Source organism: Convolutriloba macropyga, chromosome 9 (genome assembly GCF_964194025.1).
Source record: "Convolutriloba macropyga chromosome 9, txConMacr16.3, whole genome shotgun sequence".
Lineage (NCBI taxonomy): Eukaryota > Metazoa > Xenacoelomorpha > Acoela > Convolutidae > Convolutriloba > Convolutriloba macropyga.
The window spans coordinates 34,446,160-34,466,426 of record NC_134476.1 but is presented as its reverse complement, the minus strand read 5'-3'; the positions used below and the strand labels follow the sequence as shown (position 1 = coordinate 34,466,426).

The window sequence follows — 20,267 nt, the reverse complement described above, 5'->3', positions numbered from 1 at the left end:
CTTTTTTGAGTGATCGAAGATGCTCTGACTCAGAAATCAGGTTTCTGTAGCCTGTGCCCCTCTAAATTACATCGCCCAAACAGTCGTTTGAGAGTAATTCTCCTGACGGTTGTGGATTCATGTTATATGTCAGCTGTAATCTTCGTAGAATACTCCAATTAGAGCACCGTCAAGTCCACCCTATCGAATTTTTTTCTAATAACACTGAATTTGCACTTGATAAAATTTTTAGCATTAAACTCGTGTAATTTTGTTTCGTCTTTTTGCTTTGCTATGGCGTCCAAATTGTTTCTCGAAAACCAAATCGGCTTTTGGGGAAAGTATTCTTTTTACATAAGAAGTTTTTACATCACTTGGTGAGCTATTTGAAAAACTCTAGAATTCTGGAGTTTTTCAAATAGCTTACCAAGTGATGAAAGAAACGAGATCGGTCTGTAGTTTGCACGGTCAGATAGATCACCGTCTTTGTAGAAAGGCGTTTTTGCTTTTCCAAGACATCCAGGAAAAATAACCTCCTGCAGACATTTATTGAGGAGCACTCCGAGTACTGGGCTAATTTCGGGGTATTTTTTTCCTAAAATTAGCTTATGTGGAAATCGAGGCTGTATTTTAATGGTAGCTTTCTTATTGTTTACAAAAGTTAGCAAAATTTGTTTCCAGTTGTCTTAGTCCTTTTTATGCGCTTTTGCGTTTGACCGGTTTTTTGTCCGAGCTTTTCAACTTTTCGTCCTCAAAAAAAAGATACAGTTAACGCCCAGAGGGCAGAAAGCTCTATTGTGGCCTTACCAGTCTCTACGAATGCGTTTGATCAAAACTGTTTTTGAGGAGATAGTTTTATTCAATGTATGAAGTGCGGTTCTTAATCTTGAAAATCTGACCCACCGTCACCCTCAACCACTCAACGCCTCCCCCTAATCGACCTCAGTCCACCTTTCTTCAGTTGACGGTTTGCATAGACCAACTCGTACAACCCTCCCAACCTTACCCCCGTCACTTGACCCTCCTTCCCCCGTCGCTTGACCCCCCCCCCCCCTCTGCCAACCCTTACCCCACTCCACGCAACCCTCCCCTCAATGCTAGCATCTCTAAGCCCCAGCTGGGCAATACCGGGGCCAACCGCTTGCCGGTCGTTTGAGAGCAAATTCGCCCGACATTATTTTGTAATACTTTTCTGTTTTAGATAGTTTCCATTGTTCAACACTCTGTAAGGTCAAACAAAATGAGAGCCTTCAGACAGAGTTGATTGAACAGGTCGTGGTTATCAGGGGTCTGGACGAACAATGAATGTGCGTGGCAGATGAAACTTGGGTGGTTCTAATGCTTGATATTTGACCGTCCTTTTCTTTTAATATACGTATCTTGTAAAGCTCTTTTTGCTTGTAACCTATTTGGGATTATATTAAATTGTTAGATAGATTTTTCCTGCCGATGGGCTCCAAGTACAATGTCTTACAGTAAAATTTGAAGGTTGCGGCGAAGATTTTAATGTTCAGTATGCGCTTATATGTATAAAAGCGGCCTCATTACCGAAAGGCATAATGAAATAAGAATTGTGTTAGGGGAATGCGCTCGCATGGCGTGGCCTTACACCCAAAAAACCAGTCATCAGAGAACAATCAGAGATTAATCCAGTTCAAAGGACCGATCAATAAGTGAGGAAGTATGGGGGTTCTCAAGAAACTGCTTGATTTGCTTTCCGTGTCAATGACAACGGCAAAATCTTACTGCAACAGTAAATTGGTAGAGGTATTAGAGCTGCACTGATGTGAAAAGAGAGATATTTTAAAGCATTGCAGTCAGGAGAAGCCATATCGTTTACTCCACTTGTGTACAGCGTTGGTGTTAAGATGGCCCGAGGAAGCACAATTTTCCTGAAAAAATTAGATGATAGAATCTTGTCAAAGTGGGAAGAGCCTTATGCCACAATTGTGAGCTTGAACAAAACAAAACTTTTTTACCATCATGATTGCATCGAACTTTTGTTTAAGAGGTGCGAAAAAATTTTAAAAACTCAAGCCACTTTGGGTATTAAAAGAATTTTCCCGACGGCTGCCAATTTAATAGCAGATCAGATCCTGGCTAAATAAATTATGAGTATCATAATGCCAATTTACGACAGTATTAATGAGTTTAGACTATTAATGATTGAGTTTTATTTATTCGTGAAATCATTGGTCTCAAATGAACTTCAAATTTTTTTTTCAGATTTTCGACATGGCTATGGGGGGAGAACCTGAAAATTCTCTTACAGGTTTTGATTGTTCTGTGTGTTCCGAAATATTCAGCGATCCACGAGTGTTACCCTGTGGTCATCTTTTTTGTGGACCACCAAAAACTTGTCTCACTAATCTATGCAACGGTGAAGGCTACGTTAAATGCGCAATTTGCAATATGCTGCATAAAATAGAGATGGATGATTTGAGTCCTCTGTATGGAATTCGTGATGCCATTGAAAAGATCGGAAAGCTTAATTTGTCCATTTCCAATGATCTTTCTGACCAGAAAAACGCACCTGAAAAGTATCCGCCATGCAATGAACACTCAAAGACTGATTGTGAATTTTGGTGTAATGATTGTAGGGAAGCTGTTTGTCACAAATGCATTGATGGCGATCATCGTGACTGCAACTTGCGAATGATGAAATATGCGTTGCCTTCGTTGGTAAACGAAGCGCTGGAACGACTTCCATTGCTCGAGGAAAAGAAAGATGCTATGAGCGAAATTTTAACTCATTTGCATGCTGACCTCGAGGACTTGAAAGAAATGTCAGAGCAACACGAGAAAGAAATCGACAGATTTAAGTTTCTTCAAGCCGCCAATGATTCTTTCAAGGACGAAGTTGAGGCTCTCAAAACAATCGGAAAAGGTGAGCGCACAGATGCTGATTATGCAATTGTGTCAACATTTCTGACTTTGATCGAACGAGATAAAGCTAAAATTTTTTTGACTCTGGATCTTCATAATTTTAGCTTTTTAATTGACTTTAGTCAATTGGTATCTAAAAAAGGTGGAAGTCCATTGCAAACAGGCTTTGTTAATTATCAGTTCTACAAATTCAGCAGTTCTACAAAATCAGTTCTACAAAATTTTGAGTGTCCAAGTGCGATTCCGGATCACGCTATATAATTGGGCCTGCGACAGTAAATCGATTCGAAAAAATTGTTCCGGAAAATTCGATGCAAATGTGCGCAAAGAAGGCTGCAATAAGTTTCTGAAAATGACCGAAATTTACAAAAATTCATCTGAATGGTTGACTGATGGCAAAATATGCGTGCTTATTCGAATTTGTGAAATTGACGAATTTTGATTCTCTTGTCTGCCTCTTAAAAACTGCATCTAATTTGTCCTTTTCTTGTCATCAATCTATCACGTTTTTCGTCTACTTTTTGCTTCGAATGGCAATCCGAGCAAAAATGTTTGCGTAAATGTTAAAAACTGTAGCAACAATTTGTTATTTTTGGAGCTGCTGCTCATATGTGGGTCGCTATTGTTCCGACCCCCACTTTAGTGGGGAGGGAGGAACTATATACTCAAATGGGTTTTTTTTGTTCAGTCAATTTTGGCCGATCGATATAATCATCGTAGAGAGTTGTGAGTGGTATCATTAGAAAGCCAGTCCAGCATAGAATAAGGAATTAAAAAGATTTTCGCTTTTTATAGGGAATTATCGAGGTTTAAAGTTTTGTGAATAATTGCTGTTTTTATTCACATTTTCAGTATTTTTGACCAAATTTTTGTCAATTTTGCTTAAAAAAATGTAAAAATTGTGAACTGTACTGCTTTTTATTTCATCTCTAAAGATAAAAGAGGGTTGCTGAGTTGTTCGATCCCAGTTTTTTGGCTAGAATTTATGCTAAATTTTTCAAAAATCAGACTTTTTTCGAGAAAAATAGGACCACATTTGCTTTTTTTTAGCCCACTTGCTTTGAATTTGCTGGAAGTAGACACCTTAAAACTGCGGTCGAAATCTTGTTAAGCTCAGAAAGGAGCTAGATGTAATCCCGCTTGCTTTATGAGTCTTCTGCATAATAATTTTGCAAGTTTTTTGCAAATTTAAACTCGATAATTACAAAAAAAAGCATTATTTATTTTTTGACAAACTGAAAATTTTGTTTAAGAATTGATCTATTTCGCAATCATTTGAACAATTGAATGTTTTTTAGACGCGCAGCAATATCTTGATCTCACCGTGGATCCTGACGATAAAAATTTTTTTAGATTTAAATGGGGCGCGACCTTTTTTTCAAAGCACTTCCGCTCTGTAAATGTTTTTATGTAAATTTCTGACAAGAATCTCAATTCAGGGCTCAATTAATGACAGATACTTTTTTCAAAAAAGATTTCCAACGAAATTATAATATGATTTAAGAGTTAAGCTCATGATTTTGGCTTTGACCAATTGTTTTCGTAAAAGTTTTATAGACCTATTGAGTTTTGCTTTCATTTGTTATACTTTTTGTAGCCCGACTTAGTGTCCCCAATCAAAGATGCAGTTAATTTTTTAGGAGGTATAGATGAACCTAGACAATTCTTTCAGTTGTAATGTCTCTTATGACTCTGAATATATTTGTTTAAGAAAAGATCGGTTAATTTTTGAAATTTGCCACTATTTTGTCCTCTCTCAACTTCGGGCGCAGCCTCAGTAAAAACAGGCAAATACCAATTCCGTGTGAATAATACATTATTGTTGAAAACGGTTTTAAATTCAACTTATGTTTTCCTTGTTTTGATACTACGCGTTTTCAAATAATTTTTTTCATTTTTATTTTTGAGCATAATTGCACTTTTTATGAGTCCATTTCGTTTCGTTCTCGAAATATCACATTGTTGGCAAATCTAATTGAAAGAAAGCATAGTAAAAAGTTTGAACAGCGTTGGAAAAATGCGTATCTGTATATATTAATTGTTTTTGTTGACTAGTTAACGCTTTTTGGGCTGAGACCAAGTTATCTCGCAAAATTTTGTGTATTTTTTTGTTGTTTTTATGTTTCTTTCCTTTTGTTGTTGTCCGCCATGTTCCTGATAACGATAGGTCTCAATTGATTCCCCAGGACATATAACTCCACCTAGATAAAGATTTCAGTTTATTGTTATTTGTTTTAATGATTTTCAAATTAAATTATTTAAAACAGATTTTTTCAACTGTCTCTTTTTGCTTTCAATTTGGTCACCATCTAACTCAATCTCACTGATTATAAGTCTTATTTACGTTGGTAATTCATCCACTTCTGTTGCGCTTTGTTTTAGTATGTGACTGATTGCTGCGACCAATTATTTTTATACTGTTCAGATTTATATTTTGTTCAGTTTTCGGGTTTCTTTTTGTTGTCGTGTCTACGTTGTCCTTTTATAGGAAAGGCTCGTTGATGTTAGGATGAGGAGAAAAGGATGATTTACAGTTCTTGCAGGTAACATCTTATAGGTGTAGTGCTTTGAATAGTGTGATGTCGTGAAACTATTTGAAGTTTTGGCTTCTTTGTGTGTTTATGTATTTGTTATTTTGTGGGGTCGTGGAGTGGTCTCATTATTAATAGGCCCAATTGGCTTCTTGAGGTGTTAAACCTAATCCATCGCGTTTTGTTGAAATCTTAAATCTGTTTTGACTATTGGAAATATTTGTTTCCAAAACAAATTCGGCTTTTTGAGCTTTGTCATTTTTAAAAATTATTTTTTGGTGAAATTGTAGTTCAGTCTTTGTAAACACAGGTCACAACCCGTTTGCAGTGGGCTATAAATTTACCATGTAACAGTTTGAGCTTCAAATTTTTGTTCCTGGGCTTTTTTACTACTTTTACTACGAGACTTCATAAAATGTTTGAGATTTTTATATATTTGTACATTTTAGAGGATTTTTATTTTTTTTTGGTTTATAACAATAATCGTAAGTCCCATTGGTTTTTAAAATTTGCGCAATTGAAGATTGAATTCTGGTATGTCTCAATTGCTTCCTATGGAGATATAAATGAAAATTTCAGGTGATATCTTATTACATTAATAATTGTGAAGTTAATTGTTTTCAAAATTATAAACGTTTTTAACTTTGCACCTCTTTGCTATTTTTTAACTTTTTTTCGACCTGTTAACCAGTCGCATTGAGAACTGGTGCCATGTTTTTGCTAATGAAGTATAGGTTAAACTGTTTTGTTTAGATTTTATCTGACGCGAGTTTGATTTTGTTCTGATTTTTTCTATTGTAGACATCGAGTTGTGGTCGTAAATAATGTTTGTTTTCTGATTTTTTAATGGTCTTTTTTAGTAGTTCTATTATCAAAAACTGTCATCGGCCCTCTAGCGTGGCATTATTATATTCCATTGGTTGTTTATTGAACGATATCTATGTTTTTGATCTCTTCATCATTTGGTAGCCAATTAAGTTAAGAATGTGGATGAGCGGGGTCGGAACATTATGTGCGTATTCACATTACCAAGCCTCCTTGTTTCAATATTACGCGTTGAATCTCTAACTACTTCGAAGCATCGCTATTGGATTTAATGTTGCGTGTCTCACTCACTGTTGAGATTGCAGTAATATTTCAGTCAATCTCGCCCATGTTATTCGCACTTCATGATTGCGCTTTGATGCTATTCACTGATTGTCATGTTTATATGTTCTCTGTTGCTTCCCCTTTAGCCCTCTTATAATAGATATAGGTTGTTGGTAGTGAAAGTGGAGACAATAAATTTCCCTAAACTTACATACAGCTTTAATAATTTTCGTCAACACTTAAGGGTTAGAGTGTTCTCGGAAGAACAACCTGTGACCTTGTCTAATTGGCGATTGTGATATTTTTCTACCGCTCCCAATGTGTTGTGCGATGAAACTAAATTGTTGAAGGTATAAAGGTGGTTGTTTTTAATCGCTCTCGAATGAGAAGCAATTGTAAACATGTGTGTCCTTTTTATGCACATTTTTCGCTTGACCGTTTTGCGCTTTTCTAGGGCAATCTTTATCTTCTCAAGTGACTTTGTCACGCACTTCTTCTTAATTTTTGAGTGATTTGAATTGGGCTCACTCCAAAATAAAGATTGTTGTTCAGATAAAACCGATTGTTAGAGACGCGATGACAAGTGACTGATGACCGAGTGGTTAATACCTCCTTGGAATCCTACCATCGGCTAATGTTTTCACACCCATAAATTAAAATTTATCAAAGCTACAGCCCCTGAATTATATTGCGCCGCCTGTCGTTCGAGAGCAATTCCTCCGACGTTGGTCGGTTTATGTTTTTCATTTATTTTTCATTTTTTTCCGTTTTGTTTTCAAATTTTTTCCATTTGTGAAGGGTATGTTATTTAAGTAGAGAATAAAAAGTAAAGGTCCCAATACTCGTTTTGCCCGCGAAGTTCTTTTTCCTAATTGATTGTATTGATATTTAATTTCTAGGTTTGAACGGAACATTTTAAGAACAATTTCTCGTGACCCATATTGTTCGCATTTGAGCAGCAGACAACTCTTGTTCATCGTTTCGAATGTTTTTCAAAGTTTAATAAACGTCTCTAAAATTAACTTAAGTATTGAACCAATGTGTTTTTATTTCATCTGCTAGCGTTCCTATGGTGTGCAAAGTACCTGATTTTTATCGAAAAACAAATTAGTTTTTAGAGAAATTTTCTTTTTTTTAATCAGATTTCTCATTCTAGAAAAAAATAGTTTTTCAAATATTATACGAAGTGGTTGAGAACCGAAATCCATCTCTAGTTTGCAGGATGAGATGGATCGACATCTCTTTTGAAAGCCCTCATTTTTGAAATTGTATGACATTCATAGCAGATATTTATTGTACAGCTTTTCGATAACTGGGCTAGTTTTCTTAGTTGTTCAGGGTGAAAGAACATTGAGTCAAAGTTTTTTCTCTATTTTATACTTTTCAGCTAATCTTTCAGCAATTTTGGCAAAAATGATTTGTTGATTTTTTATGGATCTTCAAATTTTTCGTTTTGTTTTAAAGTTCGAGTTTTACGCGTTACCTCATTTTAGATGTTCAATAATGTTTTGGTTTTTGCGTCTCCTTGCTCTAATTTGCTCGGATAGAATGGATTCTATTTGTTTTTCATCATATTTTGTAATAAATTTCTTTATGGTTTATACATATCTAGGACATTCAAAGTATTAAAATTCTTAAATGTCGTTTTTCTTAAATGTTTCCTAGTGGATTCTCTTTTGACCTGGTTATCAATCTTGACTTTCCTAGTCTCATTTTTTCTTATTGAAAATAACGATAATTATTCGTCAGAGGTATTTTTAACAGAAGCTCAAGCAAAGCTATGGTTGTTTCTACGGAGTTCCACTTAAAGTTGTTTCCCAAACTATGCAATTTTTCTGAAAAAGATTTTTTTGACAGTTTTAATGTTCTCAATTTTTTTCTAATTTTGTTGAATTTTTCCTTCTCTATGCTGTTCTCAATGAACAGTTCAAATTTGAGGAGGACCGCGTAAGGATCAGCAATTTCAGAAAAAGAAGTCTCTTCTCAGAAAATTTTCAGAAAGGGGTTCTATTTTGCTGAGCGCTTTTTCTTGCGTGAAATTCATACTTCGGCTGCATCGAACCCTTAGATTGTTGTCCTTGTGTTGTGGTGCATGAAATGAGGAGCATTAGGGTCAAATTTCTGTGCCCTGACTTTTCCGGCGGAAATCTCAAGTAGATATCAAACCAAAAAAAAACGAATATTGATCTAAATATTTTCTTCGCTGTTAAGATTCGATTTAGAGTTTTTGAAGATGCACGATTTTCTTATTAAAGAAATTCAAAGAGATGCACGGCTTCCTATTCGTGATATAATTTTCCCTCAAAAAGTAATTTAATGACGATGATTGAGTCGTTCCCAGTTTAGCCGTTCAAGTTTTCCTCTTTTTTTCAGCATATCTCTTTCTTAGGTCCTTTTACAGTCGAGTATTTAAGATTTGCAAGCTCTCAGACAATTGTTCTTATCTCTCTTTTTTTTCACTGGATTATTAGCTGAGTTGTTTCCGCTTGTTTATCCGACCCCACTTGTGGGTGGAGGAACTATATACTAAAATGGGTTTTTTTTGTTCAGACAATTTTGGACGATCGATATATTCGTCGTAGAGAAATGTTAGTGGTATCATTAAAAAACGTGTCCAACGTAGAATTCGAAATAAATTTCTTTTCTGAATTTCGTTTTTTAGGAGGAGTCATCGAGACTTAAAGTTTTGTGTGAACACGTGATATTTGGCATGATTTTGTTTACTTTTAGGGGAGTTTCGTTCAAAATGATTTTTTCTATTAAAATACTCATTCACATTTCACGCCACAAATTGAATCAATTTTGTGTTCATAATAGACGAAAGGCGATAAAAAGACTAGTTCTGGTCACATAGAAAAGAGTACCATAAAAAAATTCGAATTCTAATTGAGAGCTCTTTTGTGAGAAAACGTTTCATATTTTTTGTGTTTTTTAGAAGTCACGTAGAGGCTAGTCAGTTCTCATATCGGGGTTCCGTTTTTGTAAGTTCAAATGAAGCCCAATGTACGAAAAAATTGTTTCCAAGGTGTCGCTTATGTTTTTTTGGTCTTCGACTCTGAGTTTTCTTAACTTTAATTGAGATTTTGATTTTCTTTTTAGGTTTTACAAATTCTTTGGAGTCCTATTGCATAGACTCGTTGACAAAAATAAGTGCAATACTTTTCGTAATGAGCGTTCAGTGAACCTATCTAGTGCTTGAAATGGACAGGTAGTGGCTGTTAAGACTTTGAAAATATATTTTCGGAATTTTTTTCAGCATTAACCAATCATAAACTTATTTTCGTGAACTGTAAGTCAGTATCAGTATTTACAGGACTCCTTTTCTTCATACTGCTACCAAAATTTATCTGATTGGCAGTTTTATCTTCTAACTATCTGTCATTTGACTTCAATGCCACAACATTTCAAAAAAATTCAAAGTTTTTGGTTATTTTTGTATTATTGGTACCTTTTGAACACTTATCACATTCTCTTAATATGGATATCTCCCATTGGCTTGGAGAAAACATTCAATAGAGCGTAGATAAAGTTTTCAGAGAAAAACTTGGTTTAAATGTCCTCGACTTTTTCCTCTCGGACTTTTCTACTGAATTTTTGGTTTTTGCCTATATTTATTGTTGTTTTCATAGTCGTAAGACTTACTGTGATGTGTTATTGATTACCTATGCTTGACAAACATTCTTCTTCTCCCTTGGAGGCATAACTGAGCGTATGTGCTAACATTCGTTGAAAGCTTTTGAATTTAATGGCTAACAAGACTTTAAAAATATTTTTTCGAAATTTTTTTTTGAACATTAACCAATGGTAATCATTTTTTCGAGAACTGTAAGTCAGTTGCAGTAATGTCTTTCTGTCTACTTCCATCATATTATTTCTAGTTAGCGGTTTTATCTTCTAACTATCGGTTTTATGATTTCGATGCTCGAGTTTTCGTAATTTTTTAAATTTTTGTATATTTTCTCGTAATTTTAGTTCCTTTTGAAATCTTATCACATTATCTTAATGTTGACAGCTCCCATTGGCTTTGAAAAAATTTTCATGGGATTATAGATATTGTCAGCGTGGTGGATGAGTCCACTTGAATGCAACAAAGTATGAAAAATATTAATATAAACACTTAAACTATAATACATATTTTGTATTTTCCATTTGGAGAAAAACTCTTTTCGTTACTATCTTACGTTGTTACCTCACCAACTGGTGATGATGCATTTGTTACATAGTTTGATTGACACCTATGTCTCATGTTAAATAGCATAGTGCCAACTGGTACTGTATCTTGTTCATTAAGTGCGAAAGAACTTCTTTGCAGTTCTGCCTTAAGCAAGTCAGAGATCAGTTGAACTTAATTTCTTGCTCTTTTCAATTTCGTGTAAACGTAGTGCAACATGGCGCAGTTAACAATGGCTCGCTCTCCACTCGGAGTAAAGTTTTTGGGATAAAGGACATCAACCAGAACTCGACTGGGACAAGTGGCTAGCAACAGTAAAACTTGCAACCATGGTAAAGGATAACATCCAAGTGGATAAACTCCTACAACCGAGACCAGAGAGCGAAGATTTAGATTATCCAACAGAGCAACACTACGAACCTCCACTATCTGATGAAACAACAGCCTATAAAAGGCCAAGAACAGCGCAACGTAAAAAGACGAACAGACTGGCAAAACTCATGCAATGAAACCGAGGACAAAGGCTGCCAAGTAGAGAACACACCATGGGACGAAGCAGACAACAAAGCAAAAAGCCTCATATATTTATCTTTAGGATCACAAGCAACAAAATCTTCCAGCAAAGATTCCCACATACAGACATACAAAAATGCACAACAGACGCACTCGTCGAACAACTCAAAGAAGCATTCGTACAAACAAGAATTGAAACATCTGATCGATTCCAATTTTTCCGTTGCAGACAGAATGAAGGCGAATCGTTGAAAGTATTCCACTCACGCATTAAGAAATACGCAGCAGTATGCAATTGGGACCATCTGGAGGAAAGCTTAGTCATAAGCATATTTATACAAGGCATGATTAATCAGCAGATCCAAATAGACCTTCTCTCAGAAGATGGATCACCCAGCGAGGCATTAAATAACGCACTGGCCAGAGAGAGGTCAGGCAAATCAACAGAAAATTAACAAGACTAACACAACAACAAGCACAGACAACCCATGGTTTGAAAAAATACAGTACATCAAACGACAAAACAGAGCACCAATACTCCCAACTCACAAAACAACATCAACAAAAGAGAAAAGCACAACCGACGAAGCGAACACAACCGAAAACAAGTGATTTCAAAGAGAAATCAAAAGAAGCAGCCTTGGCACAAAGCAATCTTGCAAAAGCAAAGCAGCGACAAAGACAACTATCCCACTCATCAAGAGTCCAATTGGACACCACTCAATTCCACAACAACAAGTCATCAACCTGGCCTCAGATTCATCACAAGGCCGCCCCATTACCATATTCACATCAAATGACCCGGAGGCGTTCATGACCACACCATCAAGAAAGAAGCCAAACAATCTTGCGCGCACCAATTGCAGGATAGACAAAATAATCAGCAGAATCAGCAACTCTCCTACAAAGCAACCAAATCAAGAGGTGGAACAACTAATTTCAATCATCCCGGCAGACCACTCAACGCCCAACAAAGTGAACTAAGATCCGAAAACAAACAAAGAACAAAAAGAAACAATGGTACAAAAGACATCGCCCATCCAAACAGGCACATAAGAACCATCAAAAGACGACAACACCCAACGTCAACAAACACCCCACGCACTCACCGACAATACACCAGAGGAGCGGCAGAACGCCGAAGAGATTACCGAGGTAATCCATTTGGAAGAAGTTGACCAGGAAAACAAATCTGCCCTAAGCTCCATATCATCGCTTAACACCGACGACATCGAGGCACTTGACAAAATCTTTGACTAACGTCACAGCACAAAAGAGTGGGAAGTGTGGTGGTGGACGAGTCCACCTGAATGCAACAAAGTAAAAAAAGTGTTAATATAAACACTGTTAAACTATAATACATATATTGTATTTTCCATTTGGAGAAAAACTTTTCGTTACTATCTTACGTTGTTACCTCACCAACTGGTGATGATGCATTTGTTACATAGTTTGATTGACACCTAAGTCTCATGTTAAATCCCATAGTGCCAACTGGTACTGCATCTTGTTCATTAAGTGCAAAAGCACTTCTTTCCAGTTCTGCCTTAAGCAAATCAGAGATCAGTTGAACTTAATTCAAGATTCATGCCTGCTTTTTTCAATTCCGTGCAAACGTAATGCTACAGTCAGAGAAAAGCTTATGGTTTAAATGGCCCCGACACTGTCTTTCTCGCACTTTTCTACTGAATAATTGGATTTCGCCTGTATGTGTTGTTGTTTTCATAGTCAGTGACTTGTTGTAATGTCTTAATGATAAATTATGAGTAACAAACATCGTTGTCGTCGAATCGATGCCTAACTTAGCGTATTTATTGGCAATCTGTTAAAATCTATTGATTTTAATGGCGTTGATACTACGGTTTTTTCTCAAAATTTTTGGTTTTAATGTATTTTTTCCTATTTGTTGATTTTTTCAAGTCATATTGTTAGAAAAGGAGAATCCTATTGCTGTTCAAGAAATAATTGAAACAGAAAAATTTTTACTGAAAAATCCCTTTTTAATTCCTTTTCGCTCGACACTTTTCTCGCTAATTTTTTTGCTGTTTTTGTTTGTTTTTTTATTCTTTATGTAGCCATAAAATGATGACCAGTCTCATAAACTTCTCATTAAGTTTTGAATGAAAGAAGTTACCCGAGGCAGTCAGTTTATAGCGAATAGTCATAAAGTTTGATATTCTACTGTTTTCAAAAATTTTTCAAATTTTCAATTTTTGTTGTTCTTTTTGTCAACTTGTAACTTATTCTAACCATTGAGAGGTCACATCAATTTCCTTGTTTTTCAAAAATTAGCATCTACTGATATGCCGTACCTTATGTTCTGTTTGTTGGTCAATATGCATTTTCATAAAAGTTTCGTGAGTGGTATATATGTTTCTTTTTTTTTCTTTTAGCACATTCGGGTAATAACAGATCCCAATGATTTTCAAATGCGGCCTAAATAAACTTTATTGTTTTGTCTGTATTATTTTAGCTGAATTGGTATCAATAAAAACTGAAATAAAAGTATATATTATTCAGAAAATAGCTAATGATTTTAATGGCTTCTCTAATTTGTTTTCGCAAATTGTTTGTAATTTTTTGAATTCTTCTGTATCTTTAGTCCTTTCCAATGGCTTAGTCTAACCAAAGACAGGTGCCATTGTTTTCATAATGAATTTTTACTTAATTTATCGGGAATTATTTCGTTATAAGCTGATGGTTTTTAATACTTTTGAAATTATTTTGTTTAAAAAATGTTGATTCATTTTTGAATTTCGCCTCATTGTTTCTTCTCTTTGTCGACTTGTTGCCTAGTCTCATTATGAGAAATTTCCATCTTCCGTATAGTTAAGAAAAAGTAATTTTGTGTAGTTAAGGTTTTATCTGATTGCATTTTGACGTTGTTAATAGGTGCTTTTTTTAGATATTGAGCTTTGCCTTGAAATTTTTGTTTTTGCTTATTTTGTTGTTTGTGTTTTTCTCGTAGCGTTTTTGAGGGCAGATCTCGTGAGTGTTGAAATGAGGCATGGAATTATGTAATTCATTTACTAGTTAGGTTTTGTAACGAGTTTTTAAACTCAAACATCTATTTTTGTTATCTCTCCATTTGGTTGACAATTAAGTCAGAAATGTAGATGAGCTCGGGTCGGAACATCATGTTCGAACGCACATTAACGAGCCTTCGTTTTGAGTTTTTGGATTCATTAATTGTGATAAATAAAAAAAAGATGTCGCAAAAAAAACAGTAGTAATTAGAAGGTTTGAGTGCTCCTTTTGCTCTTTGCGAAGTTAGCTTCCACTTCGGGCAATGTTTATTTTCATTCAATGTTTTTCTTGTTCTTGGGATTATTTGTTCAGGTGCTGATGAATTTGGTACAATATTGCAGGCTTCAATGGTTTCATTTATAGTTGCCATCTTCAGAAAATTTTCAGCGTTTCATTGGTGATATAGTTATCTTTTTCCTCAAAAACTAATTTAATGACAATCATTGAATGCTTTCCAGTTTTTTTTTCCTGTGCGGGAAGCCGGCTGTTCAATGTTTCCTTTTTTTTCAGTCTGTCTTTTTCAGGTTTGTTATACAGTTGTGGATTTAAAATTTCCAGGCACTAAGACGATTTGTCGTACCTCTTCATTTTTGGTTCTCATAGGATTAATAGCGGCGTTTGTTCCACTTGCTGTGTCTTTGGATCCACTAAGAGTGGTAGATTAAAAGAAAAGCGCAAAAAACAGTACTATTTTTTTAAAGGTTTGACTGATCCTTTTGCTCTTGCTAAGAAATAGGCTTAGGTACAGGAGAAAGAAAGATATTAGACATAAATTTTTGTCGGCATCGGATTCTTAAAAAAGGAGCATAGAGATTTGTCCTGTGTTTCTGATGAGCAGCTGTCTTTTTGTACAAAGAATTTATGCAAAATACACCATAAATAGCGCATCTTCTGTTTTGAATACTTTTCAGAGCTTGGATTAGTCCGTTTTCAATTCCTTCATGTTGTTTTGCTCACAATTTGATCTCAGGGTTCGCAATTTGCGTTCGCAAGTCAAATTATTGAAGATACCGAAACTACTGACTTTTTAAAACAGGCTAAGAGGTCTTAAGGAGAATTTTTGTCTTAGAAGACCGTATCAGGACAACTGATTGTTACCAAAAGGAAAGTTTGAGAAAAACAAGTTTTTGAGTAGCTGAACACTTTGAAATAGGAAAGACTGCTTCATCAACGGCTTTATTTGAAAGACTCTCTAGTCTCTGCTGGTTTTCAAATTTTGTATAGATCTAATGCACTTTGCTATTTTGGTAACCACATAAGTGCCGTGAGGAGTTTCAGAATAAATGAAAGGTTCAAATTACTGTTTTTTTCGATCTCTTCTTTAATTTTTAGCGAAACAGTGTTTTTGTACTGGCTTTTTTTTCAAAAGATGTTGATGGCGGGGCGGGGGCGGGGGGTGGTGAACGAAATTGTGGATGATTTGACTTCATAGCAATCAATTTTTTGGCCGCCATCGTTTGATTTTCGACTTATACGCGAACAACTTATCTACAGTTCATTGAATGCGCACCTAAATCATGATCACATTAACCCACTGTAGACGTTTTTAATAATGTTTCGTTAGATTTTTACCATCAAATGTGTGCTCATATAACGTTAAAAAAGTATCGACAAAATGATCACTTCTCAGCCAAACGTACGTTTTTGAAATTCAGAATTGTAAACCCTCTCCTATTTAGCGGATTAATCTTTCTATGGAACTTAGCTAACCCTCCACGTGATATTTGTTTTGATTTGATGTTTTTTTAGTTCTTTCGTTTTAGTTTTCCTGTTATTTTTCATTTGTTTTCTGATTGAAGTTAGACCGACAGTTTCGTCTGATGCTGTGAGAATTAGTTGTTGTATCAAAAGTTAAAATAATTAGTGCTGATCTAAACATCTATTACAGCAATCCTAAATAAGCTATTGTAATCTGTTTTTCGTTGGTTAACGAAGATTATTATTGCTTTAACATGCTTAGAGTTTTTAATCCTATATATTAAACGCGTGAGCTCTAAAGTGGGACAAAAATTTTGCATGTTTAAGGGGCTTCTTGAAGCGCATGTTTAAGAGCCGCTTTGAGCAGCATGGTTAAGCGAACATATCGAGAGAGGTCAGTGACCTAAAAGGCTCAAAGTAAATGAATGAGAACCGAACCTGGGACAAAAGACTGTTAGTCAGGTGCAGTTACCACGAAGCTATGAGGGCTTGAAATTATTCTCGCCCAGAGCGAGGTTTTACTGTCCTGGGTACTACGTGTTTTTTAATTGCTCATGAATTAATTTTGAAGTTGTTATTGTAAACGTGTGTTTTTCTGCAAACTTCAGCTTGACAGATTCTGCGCTATTCTAGAACGCTCTTAGCTTTCAACTAAGTTTTTCACGCTTAAATTTTTGATTTTTCTGTGATCTCAAATGCTCTCAATCTGAAATATGTTTATTGATACGATAAAAGCAATTTTGACAAACGGTGGTTTTTAGTCGTTATAGCACAGTTGTTAAGATGGAGGACTGCTATTCTGAGGGTCGAGGGTTTGAAACCGTGTCGGGTACCCTCCCTTTTGTAGGCATGAAGATTCCTAATCAACTCCATGCCGCCTGTTTTTCGAGAGCACTTCTTGCGACGCTAATTCTTTTTAATTTCCTGTGTGTGTTTTGGTGTGAAAATTGCTAATCCTATCCGTTTGTAGACATGAAAATTGTTAATCAACACCATGCGACGCGAGTTGGTTTATGTTACCGTGTGTGTGTTTGGGGGATAAAAAATGGTAATTGTGTTTTCTTTGTAGCAATTCTTCTTTCCATTCGCTTGGTCTTTTCTTTGTTTTTTTTTTATTTCAAGTTTTGAACGATCGTTTTTCGTAAACCGCTTGGATTTCTCAGTTAGTATTTTTGACCCTAAACGAATTTTAGAGCAATCATTTTTCTTTTCTTTCTTTCTCTTTCTTTCTCTCTCTCTCTCTCTCTCTCTCTCTCTCTCTGTGTTTCTCTCTCTCTCGCTCTGTGTGTTTGTGTGTGTGTTTCGTCCTCTCTTTCCTCCGTTCTATTTCTCTCTCTCTCTCTTTCATTCTCTCCCTATTTCCTTTTTCCGTCTTTCCGTTTCTCTTTCTCTCTCTCTCTCTCCCTTTGTTTACTTCTCTAATTTTCTCTTCTCAAATTTAATGATCAAGAAAACCAGTTGAGCAAAGAGTCACCCCACGAAACGGGAGGCAAAAACAGAATCCACCAAGAGCTTCAAACAGACTGAATTTGAAAAATCAAACGTTTTTCTCTGCCCTCCACAGGATAATCACAGGTTGAGTTCCATTTTATAGCTGTTGATTTGCGGTTCTATTACCTTTGTCCATAAAATCACTATGAAACTAAGTTTTGAGCAGTTTTAATCGTATTGTCTAATCTTCCTTTATAATATTAAACATCAGTCGCAATTGAGCACAATCGTTATTATTGCTCCTATCGTAACATAATTTAGGGGTCCTTAATCATGAAACCTAGCGCATAATCAATGCGTTTTGAGACTCGCTTTGCCATCCTATTTAAGCTCCTATTTTGCACAATTTTGGCGCTCATTAAGCATGTGGTATAGCAAAACAAGCGGGTCACAAACGCCCTTGTCCAGAAATTTGATGTGGAAAGAGCAAAGGACAAGTGCAATACGCATAGTTAGCGTAATTGGTGAGACCTATGGCTGTTAAGCGAGGGATATGGGTTCGCGCCCGACTCGGTGAGAAACAGAAACCTTAATTTTTTAAACCTCTTATTCGTGTAAATGATTTTCTTGTTATGGTTTTGCGGACCTGCTAGTTGCTATCGAACGAAGTTCATGGCAAGTATTGTAAACGTGTTGGTCTTTTTTATGCAAATGTTTTGCTTGACCATTTTGCTCTTGTCTTCTAGAACATTCTTTGACTCCTCAAGTGACTTTTTCACGCTTTCGTTCTTCATTTTTGAGTGATCTCTATTGTTCTCACTCCGAAGTAAAGCTTGTTTACTCTTCTAAATTATGTTTAAGAAGACACTTCTTGAATTTGTTTTTGAAAGAAACCGACGAATAGCATCTTATGAGAAAGCCTCATGGCTTACTTTTGAGTTTTTTGAACTAATAACATCCTTTGTTGTTCCAATTCTGGTTGGAAGGGGGGCTGCGATCCTTATACCGCCCCTACTGCTATATTTCATCATTCCTGATGCTGTAAGATATTAAGCTTGCAAGAGAAATACACAGTGAAGTAAGTTTTTGTCGGCCGTCAAATGCTTTTTTCGAGTTTTTGGCATACTTGCGCATGGCTTGGAATATTGGATTGTCGACATTAGCCAATTATAACAATGCTTTATAGCAGCGCTGCTTTTTAGTTCAGCCAATTGTGGCCGATTGATATTCTTTGCGCAGGGCTTTGAATTTGGTTTCATTAACAAAGCCCATGAAGGTCTGAATGGATTGCCGAGGAGACATCTCTCACTTTCGTTTTTTGAATACAGTCAGAAAACTAAATTAGGTGTAAATTAGACAAAATAGAAAGGTTTTTGAGAGCTCTTAACAGATTTTTGAAACTAGTTCCGAGGACTGGCTCATAGAGCATAATTTCAGTAGTTGTAAATGGAATAATACAAGGAGGCTCGGTAATGTGCGATCGCACATAAGGTTCCGACCCCGCTCATCGACAATTTTGGCATAAATGTCTACCAAATGAGGAACAGATAGAAAACCCCAAAAATTCAAGTATATTTAAAAAAAATGGTGTGTTAACGAAAAGCTAGCCTCCAACGCAAATAATTCAATGGAGTAAAAAAATGATGCGTTAGATTGATGAGATATCCCAATATTAAGACATTAAGGCAGCAACTCAAGACGAACAGCAAAATCAAACAACAACAAACATTGATTACATCAAAAAATTTATGTCCGTTTTAAAAATTAAAACCTAATAACAAAGTCAATATAGCGTCAGATAAAACTGAAACTAAACAAAATAACTTCTACTTCACCAGAAAAGATATGGGACCAGTCCATAATAAGGAGTAGTAACAATTAGACAATAAAGAACAAAAACAGTAAATTTGAAAAATTAGCGTATTTTCAAAAAGCAATAAATTTCAAATGAAAACCATTAAAAATCAACAAATTTTCCATAAGTTAACAATCACCAGTGTTTCTAAAGATGTGAATTAAGAACTGTCGGTATTCAATTTTATGCTGTTACAAAAAGAACAACAAATAGACAACAAACAATAAATCAGTTAAATTTGGTCAGAAAACGCTTTCGAAGCCGTAACGCCATACTTTGGCCCTCAAAATATGTTCGATAGCACCTTCTTTGAACACCGAAAATGTTTTATGTGACCTCTCTTTAATGAAACCAGGTAACAAGTAGACCAAAAAGAAAAAAAAAGCAAATTAAGTAATCTTTGTTTTTTTTTTTTTCGAAAAAAAATTGTTTCCGAAGACATGAAAGCCATTAATTGCAAAATGAATCAATTAAATTTGTTCTCTATTCTTCCAAAAGAAGCCCGTGAGACCTGAAATTATCCTGAATATATATTACGTCTACAAAAAGAACGTAAAATATGGCAAAAATCAAAAATAATTTACTGAAGCCAGTAAAGTCTTAACGAATTCTTTAAAAGCATTAGATTTTGTGACTCCATTCCCCTTGACTTTTTTGCTTGACAATAATAGCCGGAACAAAAATGTGAGAGCGGAAAAATTCAGATTTTGTCCTTATCTCAAAAATTTGATTTTTTTTGGTGTTTTAATATGACTATGAACATCAATTTGTAACAAATGTTTTATCTTTTTCTTTTGTAAATTTGATTGTCCAATTTTGCCCCATTTATTATATACAAACAAAAAGTTTGATATTTGTTTAATTAACCGCTGTATTTGCTGGCATTTTTATAAAAATGAGCGCCAAGTTTTTGAAAATTGGTGCTTTGGAGTTTTCTATTTCGAGAGAAAAGACATTTATACTCCTTAAATTAAAAAAAAAGATTACTCTGCTTTTAATCTTAAAAGTCTAATTTCAGTAATACGGCTATCAAGTAATCATCACCCAGTATAATTACTTTTAACAGTAGCAGCCACAAAACGCTGCA

At 35.3% G+C, this 20,267-nt stretch overlaps 1 protein-coding gene across 1 annotated transcript; it reads left to right on the top strand.

Moving 5' to 3' along the window:
* Positions 1 to 2,196: 2,196 nt before the first annotated feature.
* Positions 2,197 to 3,315, top strand: LOC142345353 (tripartite motif-containing protein 59-like). Its single transcript, XM_075397379.1, has one exon. The coding sequence runs from the start codon at positions 2,215 to 2,217 to the stop codon at positions 3,124 to 3,126; it is 912 nt and encodes a 303-aa protein (XP_075253494.1). The 5' UTR covers positions 2,197 to 2,214; the 3' UTR covers positions 3,127 to 3,315.
* Positions 3,316 to 20,267: the final 16,952 nt, after the last annotated feature.

Coding starts and splice junctions, on each gene's coding strand:
- LOC142345353 (XM_075397379.1), top strand. CDS start 2,215: ATGGCTATGGGGGGAGAACCTGAAAATTCTCTTACAGGTTTTGATTGT.